The 13,453-nt window shown below is 42.6% G+C and overlaps 1 protein-coding gene across 1 annotated transcript in view; it reads left to right on the forward strand.

Moving 5' to 3' along the window:
- The window catches only part of LOC129516957 (probable ATP-dependent RNA helicase DDX60), a 93,199-nt gene that overhangs the window by 36,287 nt on the left and 43,459 nt on the right, over nucleotides 1–13,453 (forward strand). The window contains 7 exon segments of the mRNA XM_055336553.1: nucleotides 622–741; nucleotides 2,167–2,262; nucleotides 4,845–4,960; nucleotides 5,855–5,997; nucleotides 6,084–6,193; nucleotides 12,503–12,607; nucleotides 13,165–13,293. Coding sequence (XP_055192528.1) covers nucleotides 622–741; nucleotides 2,167–2,262; nucleotides 4,845–4,960; nucleotides 5,855–5,997; nucleotides 6,084–6,193; nucleotides 12,503–12,607; nucleotides 13,165–13,293 — 819 coding nt within the window.

The following is a 13,453-nucleotide window of genomic DNA, read 5'->3' on the forward strand; positions in this document are numbered from 1 at the left end:
GTTTTTTTTTTTTTTCTCTTTTTTTTTTCGTTTTTTTCTTTTGATGAGAACTTTTAAGATCCACGCCCTTAGCAGCTTTCAAATATGCGAGGCAGTATTGTCCACTAGCGTTCCCATGCTGTCCACTCCTTGCCTGCTACTTATCTATTTTATAACTGGAAGTTTGTACCTTTTACCCCCTTCACCCATTTCACCCACTGCCTCCCACCCCTACCCCATCAATCTGTTCTCTGTTTCCATAAGAACCAGAGGTCTATTGACCGTCCTTCACTTGACCTTTCTTCTATGGTAGACTCAACAGCCCCTTTCTAAGCCTTGGTCATCCAGGGATTCAGCCATTTTTTCCGATGTGTGAGCAACATTTCCTGTGTTTTTCTTCTGATTAAGCCATTTTTCCCCCATTTTACTTTAAGTTGAGGTTTATCAATGAGGTTCATTTGATCTATGCATAGCAAATATCTCAGAGAGCATGTTAGTGTATTTAAAATAGATGTGAATAAGACAGGCTGTTAAGCTTTCTACACTTACAATCATACACATTTTTAGACGGTTCCTCTCCTTCTTTGAGGTTTCATCTCTGCTTTATTATGTGATTATTGAATTTCTTTCCTTGTCAATCAGGCCCTTGTTAATCAAGTGGCAGCAACTGTTCATAATCGTTTTACCAAAAGTCTGCCAAATGGTGAAGCTCTATGTGGTGTTTTTACAAGGGATTATCGTCATGACGCCTTAAACTGTCAGGTGAGATATATTGATTAATGCATTTGTTTTCAAATGTGTAATAGTACTAATATATATCTATTTCACTAGAAACTCAACATCTTCCCAAAGCCTCATGGAAACAGTTTTCTGAATTTACAAAAGATGAAATGGCTTTACAGAAAATTTAATATTGTCACGTTCCAGAGTTGAGAAATAGCACTCATCTTTCTCTAAGGATACTTATATTTTGATTTCAGATTTCAGTTATACTTTATTGTATAATCTTGGCTTATAAGTGGATTCGAAATGATCTGAAGAACCCAATGCTATAAAAAGTAGCAAACACCAATTTCTAACCAGAATGACTTTTTCTTGACAATTAGGATATAGTCGCTTTTTTTTTTTTGATGAGTAGGATACTCATCATGATTTTGAAAAATTATTATTTTTATAATAATAAAGTATTTATTTGAGAGAGAGAGAAAGAGAGAGAGCATGCATGCACAGGAGGGGCAAGGGGCAGGGGAAGAAGTAGACTCCTGGCTGAGCAGGGAGCCTGACATGGGACCTGATCCCAGGACCCTGTGATCATGACCCGAGCCGAGGGCGGATGCCTAAACCAACTGAGCCACCCAGGCGCCCTGATACTCATCATAATTTAAAATATGTTGTATTATTGATAGAATACCTGACGCTGAATAAGTCATAGATAGTTTTCCTCCCTAACAAATCCATAAATCAATAAGACTGAACAAAAAAGTAGAAAGTTGATCATAGAACATTGCAGAGCAGACATGAAGATGTGCCCCCCAGATTTCCTTTCAAGGATGGACCCGCTGCCCAGGTGTGGGGACTGGTCGGGACCAATGCCAGCTGTCAATTCTTCCATTTCTGCTCCACAGTCCATGTCCGGGGGCTGAGTTGGGCAGGGGGCAAACACTGGGACATCTCAGCCTGCAGTGGAAGGGCTCTGACAGCCGCATGGGCTCTGAGGTCTGAGCCGCGTTGGCCAAGGTGTCCTCAGGCCTGTTTTGAAGTTCGGCCTCTCCGTCGGCCCAGTCCTACTTCTCCCCACACCCGTTGTTGTTGATCCTAATGTTGTGACATTTTTCAAACAAAACTATCTTAGAGTCAGAGGAAGAAATAAACCTGTGATGGTTAACTCTCCGTTTGTATTGCTTTGAATGCTTTTAAACAAGAATTAAAAAATAAATAAATAAATAAATAAATAAATAATAAGAATTTAAGCTTCAAATCTGATATTTTACCACGTTGACCCATAAAAATTATAGTTTCTTAAGCTTTAACGTACTGCGTCACAACTTTAATAAAATATTCTCAGAGCGATACTAAGTCATTAGGTACATTCAAGAGTTGGAATTCTATCGTTTATATTCCCACAATGAAGTCTGTACGTAATAATAAGTACGTATTAAATTTTTGTTTATGCAATGTTATTTTTAGGTACTTATTACAGTGCCTGCCTGCTTTGAAATTCTGCTATTAGCTCCTCATCGCCAAGCATGGGTGAAAAGGATCAGATATGTTATATTTGATGAGGTAGGTTCGGTATTACTGCTCTAGGTTGATCTCCTAGCGTGCATCTGTGCTGTAATGAAGATATCTGGTGCTTCAAGACACTTGTCCCTTGGTATAGAGCTCAGGTCAGCGGGGGGGGGCGCTTCCTTCCGAATGGTTTCCTCAGCGAATCGTACTCAGGCTCTTGGCTCCGTTTCCGCGTCGTGACTCAATAGGGGATGTCAGCATATGCTGCAGAGGTCTGTACGGCAAGGGGAGGGTTAACCTCCATGATGTACGTTTTCCTGGGGAGAGGTTTCCAAATCCAGTCTTTGATCTCTAAAGCAGAGCATTTTGGTCTCTAACAATGACAGCAGTTAAGTAAGTTATTTCATCAGCCGTGGACCCAAATGAGAAGCAAGTGGCACAGTCAAAACATAGCAATTCGGGAAGAGTTTTCCAAAAGTGTGTGCGAGGGAAAACTATAAAGGTTAGCACAGCAATCGAGCATCCCGTCCCGTAGGGGTAGTGACCTAGCCCTACGCTTGAAGGGACAAGGAAAAGAAGCAGTTACTGAGGCACGAAGGAGATCCTGACCCAGGTAGCCACGTTGGGAGAACTTGCGTGGGTTGAGGGTCAGGGCCAGTTCAAGGTGACCTTTCAGGAAGGGACCCGGTGAAGGAAAGGCCTCATTCCCATCCTTCTTCCCTTCTCCTGATCCCATCAAGGCTCTCCATTGGCTAAGTCCAGTGGGACCAGAAAGCACTGGAGTCCTTGTAAGGTTGTCTCTATAGGTCAGTTTCCCGGGGCGAAAAGAGCAGGATGGAAAACAATGGAGATTCATGGGGGCCGAAGGAAGATATTTACAACACTTTTATAGTAGCATTATTAAAGATATTTATTGGAAGAGATTTAAAATACTCCGAGGGATTTTCACCCTAAAGGGGAAAAGAATGATAAGCTTGTATTTAACATGATTCTTGTTGTCGACTTGGAGCTGCTGAGCAGGCTATATTTTTTTATTTGTTTGATACTGATTTTTGTGTTTACTTTTGGTTACTCCGTATATATTGCATCTTGAAGGCCTTGAACATTCCCGTTCAAAATAAAAATTCAACAGTTCTCTCTTTGCAATCAAGAACGTGAGTTGTAGTTGGACTCTAGATTTCAAAACTGAAATGCTGTGACATTGGGTACCTTAATTTCCCCAGTTTTATATAAGGGCAAAGCTGCAGGGTTTTGAAGGCTGTGCCTCTCTGTCAGAGTCAGAGAAAAGTGCATTCAGCAGAGTTGTGTATTATCCGACCAGGCCCAAATCAAGTCTTTAAAAAATGTCTAAAAATATTTTTTTTAATTTATTTTTGAGAGAGAGTGTGCACACGCACGCACGTGCACGCACAAGCTGGGGGCAGGGCCGAGGGAGGAGCAGAGTCCTGGCCCAGCAGGGAGCCCCGTGGAGGACTGGATCCCAGGACGCTGCGATCACGACCTGAGCAGAAGGCAGATGCTCAACTGACGGAGCCACCCAGGCACCTGAAAAAAAAATATATTTTGAATCATCTGGCTTGCTGGTCCTTTCCAGCTAATTGCCACGTTCCATGATTTAATGTGTTGAAAGAAGACCACGTTTGAGAATCTTCTCTGAATCAAGTTCAATAAGACTTACTGGGTTAAAAGACATTCATTCATTTATTCAGCAAATATTTAAGGGGTGCCCCTGGCATGCCAGGCACTGTTGGTGCTGCGAGTGCCCGGGTCTCAGGTCGCAGAGTGACTGAAAGAAGGGAATTAGTACAAATGACGAGGCCGGCCCCCATGGGTACAGGTTGTCGGGAGGAAGGGCAGGCGGTCCTGACTGTCACGAGGGCAGCAGGCTGGTAGGAAGGCGGCCCTGGAGCGGCCGTCGGAGGAGCCTTTCTAGTGGAGCGACATTAGCCTGGATTCTGGAAGTTGCAAAGACGGGGGGGGGGGGGGTAAAAACGTGATAAGCAGAGGGAATGATACACGTGAAAGTTCTGGGGGAGGAAAGGCGTGTTGAAGGAACACAGAAAAGTCTAGGGTGTGCTACGCAAGGGGGGAGCGGTGTAGGCCGGAGGGCTGATAGGAGGCTGGAGAGGCAAGCAGGGCCAGGTTACGCCAGGTGTGAGGTACAGCCTGGTGAGGAGCTAACATTCTGCCCCGCGTGCAGGGAGGCTGTGGAAGACATTTAATTAGGGACACGGCCTGATCTAATCTGTCTTTTAGGCCATATCGTATTGGCCGTGACTCGAAGAAGGTAGGAGGCATCAGGTGAAGCTAGGAGAGCAGTCAGGAGGGTACTGGGGTTGCAGCTGACGTGACGGTGACTTGGGAGCGGTGGACGCGGAGAGAAATGCATAGATTTGAAAGAACTTTTTGAAAGTAAGAGAAAGAGGAATTATTGATGGATTGGTTATGGGGACTGAAGAAAATTCGTGTCAAGATTTCCTATTACCTGATTTGGGGCTATTTATATGAACTCGGCACGGTCAATTCTAGGTAACATGAGACCGTGTATAGTGACTGGAGCTTCTGTGTCTTACTTTCATCTGTCATTTTTAAATTAGCTTTTTAAAGGAGAGGTTTTTTTTCTTTTTCTTTAATAGGTCCATTGTCTTGGTGGAGAAATTGGAGCAGAAGTCTGGGAGCATCTCCTTGTCATGATCCGATGTCCCTTTCTGGCCCTTTCAGCTACTATAAGTAACCCTGAGCATCTCACTGAGTAGGCATTACGTTATAATTCGGTTATAATTCGGATAAAGGCTCTTATACTTTGAATTTTATACTTTACATATAGGTTCCGAAGGGTTTCGTGACTTTCTGGCGAGTCTATTGACTTAGCTCTGGCTACTCAAGCAACGGAGCATTGGTAGCACCTCGTGGCAGGTGCTGAGAGAGGCCACACGCAATAAAGGAAAATCAAGGGCCGCCCTTGCCAGATCTGGGATCCAGTAGGACATTTTTTCCCATTTGTCAAATAAAGTTCACCAGAAATGATAAATCTGTGTTCCTTTTTTTTTTTTTTTTGGTCTGTTAGCAAGAAATAAAATATGAAATGGTATGACATCCTCTGCCACAGACCTTGAGATTTCTGTCACTGTCCCCCTTTGTAGATGTTTAGAAAGAGAGCAAAGCCTTACTCACTGGAAGGTCTCTGTTGTTTTGTCATCGGGCCAGATTTCTGCCTAGTAATAGTGACAATTAGAGCCAAGGCTCCCACGTGCCGGGCGCTATTCTAAGCGCTTTGCAAATATTAATTTATCTTAAATACCCAACAACCCTTATGATTTACTATTTCCATTACTGCTATTATTTTTTTTATTTTTTATTTTTTTATTTTTTTTCCATTACTACTATTAAATAGTGTTTCTACTACTCCTACGATTATTTCCATTTTTCTGGAATGTAGGACGTGGAAAACGAGACATGAGGAATGTAAGCGATTCAAGCAAGAGCCTCGGGCAGCAGGGAGGAGGCTCGGCTGCTCGGCCTCCAGGGCCTAGTCCTCTATGTCCCATTTTTAAGGCACACGAAGCCTTCTTTATTTAAGATGCTTAATGTCATAGGAAGTGGAACTATATTATTGTCTACATGATATGTAAATTCGTTTTTTAAGGTGGCTGCAATCAGTGAAAAGCTACTGGAAACAAGAAGACAAGACAATGAGAGAAAATACTGCTTTTAAAAGAAACGCTGGCCGTTGCACCAAGGCTCCCAAAGATTACTTCCAAGTAAAGGAATCCTATAAAGTTAGACTTGGTATGTTTGGGATTTTTCTTTTACCTTAAAGTCCTTCCAGTCCTCACGTGTCCACTGATTTGGAAATTCTCGCTCTTCATCGTTAGTGCTCTATGGAGAGAGATACAACGATTTAGAGAAGCACATATGTTCCATAAAACATCGCGACGTTTGCTTCGACCACTTTCACCCATGTGCCGCGCTAACAACGGATCACGTAAGTAGAGCTTTAGCCATATTTGTTCCGAGTAATGCAAGTTACTTGTATACATATTATAATCGAAAAACTGCCTATTTTACGGAAATTACGGAACTGATACTGTATGACGGATATTCAACCGTCGTTTTATCTCTTATTTTGCTATTTTGCTGTATTTTATCTCATTGAATGTATGTGACGTGTGACATAATATAAATTGAAGGTGTGCAACATGCTGATTTGATACGGTCATATCTTGAAAAGTACGTGGGATAGCAGTATTTAGCACCTCCGCCACATTATATAATTATGCTTCAATATCATTGTCCATATTTACTATACTTTGCGTTAAACCTCTATGTTGTGTTTCCTCATTGCAAATTTGTTACGTCCCCTGCTAGCCATCATTTTACTGTGTGGTTTGTTTGTTTTTTTTTTTTTTTTTTTTTTGCAGGTTTGACTTTTTTAGATTCCACATCTAAGTGATATGATGCAGTTCTTTCTCATCCCCTGACTTATCTCTTTATAACTTAGCGTGACGTGTTCAAGATGCATTCATGTTGTTTCAAATGGCAGGGGATCCTCCTTTCTCGGGGTTAAATAATATTTACTAACTTCAGTTTTTTAAAACTAACAAAAATGACTTTGTGGTCATCAATGAAACCTCAGTGGTGTCTAGAACCACAAAGCTTGAAAATGACTAAAATTTTTAACCTGAAGTTTTTTTTTTTGTTAATTTTACTTATTCTTGTACATTATCTTTGTCCATTTTTATTTTTTATTTTTATTTTTTTAAATTTATTTATGATAGTCACACAGAGAGAGAGAGGCAGAGACACAGGCAGAGGGAGAAGCAGGCTCCATGCACCGGGAGCCCGACGTGGGATTCGATCCCGGGTCTCCAGGATCGCGCCCTGGGCCAAAGGCAGGTGCTAAACCGCTGCGCCACCCAGGGATCCCCTTTGTCCATTTTTAATTCTCAGCATCCACATCTCTCTGTCCACCCTGGTGACACTAACCCTTAGCGCACAACGATGTACGGACGGCTACTAGTACGTGTGAGAATCTGATCCTTGCAAGTCAGGTCAAATAAGGAAAAGACATTTCATTTAACAGCAATTACATGATTTTTTGGTGTGAGTCAATAAAGTGGAGGTCTTAGGATATTATTTGGGGCATCGGGGTGCCTGTGGAGGAAGAGTTCTTAGTCTTCCTTGCATAATTATCTTTCTTTCTCATCCTGTTCTTAGGAAAGGCCCATTCAAGCTCTCATTGCCTCTCAAAGTGATAATCAGTCATTAGTTTGCCTTCCTTTCAAAACCTAGCAAGCAAAAAAAAAAAAAAAAAAAAACCAAAAAACAAAACAAAACCTAGCAAGCAGAAAACATTCCAAATTCTGTTGTCAGGTAAACCTCCTAAAACTTAATTATGATCTCGCCATGCTTTAGTGGCTTTCCGATGGACGTGACTAATTGCACGGCTCCTTGGCTTGGCTTCCTAGGTCTTCTCTGACCTGGCCCCCAGATCTGGAGGCCCTCGTGATGCATTTTGTTCCCAGGGTATTTCACCACAGATGCCAAGTGCCGGTTGTTCAGGTCCTGTTCATCTTTTATGAATCTTCTAGTGTGAAACATCTTCAGAGTCCTTCTGTGACTTCCTAAGCTGGACGCAACCTTCTCTCCATAGTACTTTGCCTGTAATTTCCTGCATGACACCAATTATGATCAGCTTCCTGCTAGTTGCTATCTCTTTTATCTCACTAGAATAACTCCTTGAAGACAAATTTGAATTCTTAGGAGTCCCCAAAAACCTGTGTCTATAAAAGAGATGATCAATCCATGTATGTTGAGTAAAGATAGCCAACTTAAATTAAGCATTTACTTTGTAAATTCTAAGAATTTTATGCATTTTGTCCCTTTTAACCATCACAAAAGTTTGAGGATGGATGTCCTGTTAATATTCCCATTTTATTTTATTTATTTTTTTTTAAATTTATTTATTTATTTATTTATTTATTTATTTATTTATTTATTTATGATAGTCACACAGAGAGAGAGAGAGAGAGAGGCAGAGACACAGGCAGAGGGAGAAGCAGGCTCCATGCACTGGGAGCCCGATGTGGGATTCGATCCCGGGTCTCCAGGATCGCGCCCTGGGCCAAAGGCAGGCGCCAAACCGCTGCGCCACCCAGGGATCCTAATATTCCCATTTTAGAAACGAGGAAGGTGAGGCTTAGAGCACTTACCCAACTCCTTATTGCTCCACAAGTAAATAGTGGGGCCAGGATACAATCAAGGGAGACTCCAGAGCTCACCCTGTGGTCACCGCACGCGGGGTGATCTGTTGCACAAATACCTGAAGGAGTGAATGAGTGAGAACCACTTTATAGCCTTTGGGCTGATGCAATGGCTTCTAAAGAGCAACTGAATGATTTTTTTTTTTTGGTGTGTATGGTGATTTTCTAAGATTTTATTACAAAAGTTTCTCTCTTGTGTGGCAATGGCCCAATTCAAACTAAATAACACTAAAACATGGACAAAACTCCTGTGACCTCACATCCCAAACTTAGAATATAGATAATAACCCACACATAAATAATAGACTTCTTTTTCTGTCTCTTTATTTCTCTTTCTGTTTCTTTTTTTCTTTCCCCACAGTCACCTGGCATTTTTAGAGCAGTGTAGTATTTAAAATATATATATTTATTTTGCATAGGATGGTTCCAGGCAGGTTATCTCTCTTTTTTAAAGATTTTATTTATCCATGAGAGACACACAGAGAGAGAGGCAGAGACACAGGCAGAGGGAGAAGCAGGCTCCATGCAGGGAGCCCGACGTGGGACTCGATCCCGGGTCTCCAGGATCACGCCCTGGGCTGAAGGCAGACGCTCAGCCCCTGAGCCCCGCAGGTGCCTCAGGCCTGTTATCTTTAAGTAGCAATGAGTGTAGTGAGCTTGGAGTACCTAGCACGACTGGCTTTTTGGTCCAAGTGCTTTCCTGTATTTTCAGGACAAAGTGGAAGCAGCAGAACTGCTGCAGTGTGCTCTGACCCGCTATGACTTCTGCGAAGGTCGTATTGTCGTAGAGTCTCCTTAGGACTTCTGGACTTTTGCAGCAGGAATGGAGGGTGCCCTCAAAGGCTTGGGCATTATTAAGTGTGTTCTGGTAGCTGTTTGTGTGGCACGTGTTTATGTAGTGTGTCCCCTCTAGCAGCAGCCATACGGAGTGAGCAGACCTTCCCAAAGGAGTAGACTTACTATTCCTGATGCTGTGTGCCGTACCGCAGATCAACATGAAAGAGCTGATCGGCCAGAAAAAGCTTGATAGATTGTGGCAACGTAAAGAAGAGAAACATCCACCTTGATCGCTGCCCCTAGAGCTCCATCCTAGAAGTAGTTTCTGATGGGAAGGGATGGAGCAGGATGGGTAAACTTGTTAATCCAGCTGAGGGGAAGGATTACGCTTCTATCCACATGAGGCTTCTTTCTGGGAGAGCCCGGCCTTTGCAACCAAATACCAAGCCCGGGGGGAGCAGCTGCTCATCACGGAGAGATGTCAGTCCCAGGAGGTCCTTGAAAGAACCATCGCCTCTTTCGGCTCAGTGCATATCAATTCTTGCCATCGCCTGTGGCCTTAGGGACAATGTGGTCTGCAGAACAGCATCGTAGCACAATGCTGTAGTACGTGCACAGGAAGGATGGTACGGATCTGTGACCTATTTCCCATCCTTTTCCACCTCGGCTGGCTCGGGCTTTGCCAGGTCATTAGTGACTCTAGCGGAGAACAACTGGATTGAATCCCAGCTCTTAGCCAGAGTCATTAAACCGCTTTCACAAGTCAACCTTGTAAGTTGGTCACTGACAGTTGAGGCGCCAACCAGGTGCCGGGTGTCTCCCTAGACCTATTACATCCATCACCGAATTTTTTTTTTTTTTTATCTAACTTGATTCTTACGACGAGTCTATGGCGTAGGCAGAGTTGCACATTTTAGAAACGAAGAAACTCAGCCTTCGATAAAAGGTTAAGAGCCTTAAGAAATCACAAGCAAAAAAAAAAAAAAAAAAATAGAGATCACAAGCATTCTAGTGACAGAAATAAGACTCCTGTCGTAAAAACGGTGATAATTTTCGGGTTGATCGTACATACCTGTTTCTTAGGCCAAATGAGTCACCACTTCCAAGTCGTAATAATTAGAGAACAGAACGCTCAGGATCCAAACTCACGTATCCCGTTACTGTGTTGGCATCTGCAGCCCATTCCAGGCAATGATCTGCACCTTAGTTTTTTTTTTTTTTGTTGTTTGTTTTGTTTTTTTTTTTTTTACAAGTGTAATTCAAAGGCGAATTGACTTTTCAACGAATCTATTGGGCACATGACAGTGTAAAGGAGGACGGGATACAACATGCTCCTTTGACCCACGTATAGTATATATTGCACTGCGATTGGCAGGGCAGCCCCAGCCAGCGCCTCTGTCAGTCCCACAGTTATTTCCATTATTGTTATTTTTTGGGTGGTGGCGATAATTAGACCAGTCTCAGCGTATTTGATGTTTGTATTACAGCATCGGCCGTAACCGCTGTACTGGGCATTAGATCTCCAGGACTTCCTTACCTACTAGTCTGAGATTTAAAAACCATCCTGTCATGTTTATCTCATTTGGTTTTACCGGTTTATAAGGTGGAAGTACAGATATTTTAATTCCTGTATTATAGATGAGGAATCATCTAGAGGAGGAAATAGAACGGGATTTTCTGATTCAGGCTCTGCTGTAGTCTCCATCCTACTAAGCAGTTTCTTGCCCAGCGGCCTTGTGTTTGGTACGGCCTCGGCCTCGTTAGTGCAGAATTTCCAAACCTGAGTTCCTTGACTTCACGGCTATTTGCTAAAACGGGGTCCTGCTGTGAAAAGACGTGGAGAAATCTGTGTAGGATGGTCCCTTCTTGAAGACTTAGCATTTCCGATGACAAACCTTTAAGCCCCCCCCCCTTTCTTTTAAAGATGACCTATTAACCTTTCAGGGATCAGGGCTTGCCAGGCAATTGATTTGTAGCAACAGCGGTTGAAACCACTAAAAAAATCCCACAATGCAAATTTTTGGGGAACGGGAGTGTTTAATTTATACCTTAAAATGCTTGTGGAAAAATTAATGACACGCATATCAGAAAGGCTTAGAGCAGAACCAAGTGACTGACCTGGGAAGGGAGCTGTCCTGAGTGTCTCAAAGGCGATCCCCACGTCTTAGTCTTGAAGTCGGCCCAGCTCCTTCCTCAGAACTTAAGAAAAATAGGTTTGGCCCTTTTTAGCCTGGGTTGGTACTCCGAAACAAAGAACCATATTCATAATTAAACCCATTTCAGCTGCAGGGTACAGGTTGTGCTTTCTTGCCTAAGCAGCCCGGCCCATCTTTTAGCTTCCGACACTCCGATTGGACATGCAGAAGCAGTTTATGGAGAATTAGCCCAATTAAAACGTTTTAGGAAATAGTGCAAACACTTTTTGGTGGATTTTTTTTTTTTTTTTTTTACAAAATCAGTCAAGCTCTTGCTTAGTGTTTTTGTTTATAGTCAGCACTTATCACCCTTTGAACATTTTAGTTTAGTGCTGTTTTCAGTGTTTTTGGGCTCCTGGTAGTGACTTTGAGGCGGCTGACTGAGGAAAAAGGAAGAACAGGAGCTGAAAGAGAGGTATTCATTTGGGGTCTTGGAATTGCAAATTGGGGCCAAAGGCAGATTGTGTCGTACTTGAAAAGTAAGCTCCTGGGGTCTTTATTAGCCAGTTGGGGGAGTATCAGGAAATTTACACAAGTTGTTTTCCAAAGATTAGGATTGGAAGATGTGCTTAAAGTTGATGATTTATTGGTTTTCCGAGTGCATTATGTCAGTGGCTAGGAAAATATCTTTTTCAGTGTCTCTCTCTCTCTCTCTGTTTTTTTTTTTTTTTTTTTTTTTTAGATTTCATTTATTTATTTGAGAGGCAAGAGATAGCAACAGAGAATGGAGAGAGCGCAGAGGCAGGAGGGGAGGGAGAAGCAGGCCCCCCTCCCGGGCCCTGGGAGCCGGACCCCAGCCCGGGGCAACCTTAACCCACCGCCCCGCAGGCGCCCCCCAGGGGGGGGCAGTTTTTCCCAAGGGCACACACCCAGCAGTCCTGTTCTCCATTCTAGGTCTTCGCCCGTATTCCCGGTTCCTGTTTCAAAAACGAGATAAGGTTTTAGTCCCTGAACAGAGGCTCTCCCGGGCCGAGAGGTCACACTGGTTCACAGGACAAATCACAGAACATGAGATAATATGAAAGGATATGAAACTCTTAAATTTTATTTTAATTGTAGATCGAAAAGTACGGATTCCCTTGTGACCTGACCCTTTCCCCTCGAGAAACGGTCCAGCTTTATGATACCATGCTTCAGTTTTGGGAGAGCTGGCCCAGGGCCCAGGTACGTAATGATTACACATTCAATTAGAATTAGTTTTACTACAGTGGATGGTGACATCGTTGTTCAGAAGGATAAAGTCTCACCCCTTCTGATCCTGTGCCTCTCCTCTTCTAAAATTATTGATCGATTGTCTCCAAAATAAAATCACCCCTTCTCAGACATTCTTCTTGCTAATATTTTGTGTTTCACTTTAGTGGAGTAAAATGCCACGGAATCCCTGAAAATATTTCTTTTTTTCAATCTCTGGGATGTTAGAATATTTTAGTCTCCTTTTACGTCTTGGATTCATGTTCCTTTATTCTCTCATCACACTGCCCTTCCCTCCTCAGGCCCTACGTGCTGTGTGTTTTCATCTTCCACGTGGTTTTGCTCTGCATTCTTCCTTTGAAGAATTCATCCTATTAGGGAAACTTGGGGGGGGGTGGGGGGTTAGAGGACCTTCAGTAATCTGTACTCTCAAGGAGCTTGTAATTCTGTTAATTAAATGCATAATTGAGAAACATCTTTGGATTTTCTTGCATGTTTTTTTGTTTGCTTCTGTGGCATTTCTTTTCAAGGAGTTGGATCCGGAGAAATTCATTCATTTTAAGGATAAAATAGTCATTAGAAAGTTGGATGCCAGAAAATACGAAGAGAGCTTAAAGGCAGAATTAACCAGTTGGGTTAAAAATGGCCATGCCGAGGAGGTAATTTTCACTTTTTTTTTTTTTTTTTTTTTTTTTGGCAAAACCCTATGTTCTTTGTTTTCTTGACTTACGTTGCCATCGCCATCATCATCATCATCATCATTACTGCTATTGGTTTAGTCTTCAATGTTCACTTTAGGGTTTTATGTTGAACTGGAAG

This window comes from Nyctereutes procyonoides, unplaced genomic scaffold (assembly GCF_905146905.1).
Source record: "Nyctereutes procyonoides isolate TBG_1078 unplaced genomic scaffold, NYPRO_anot_genome, whole genome shotgun sequence".
Classification (NCBI taxonomy): domain Eukaryota; kingdom Metazoa; phylum Chordata; class Mammalia; order Carnivora; family Canidae; genus Nyctereutes; species Nyctereutes procyonoides.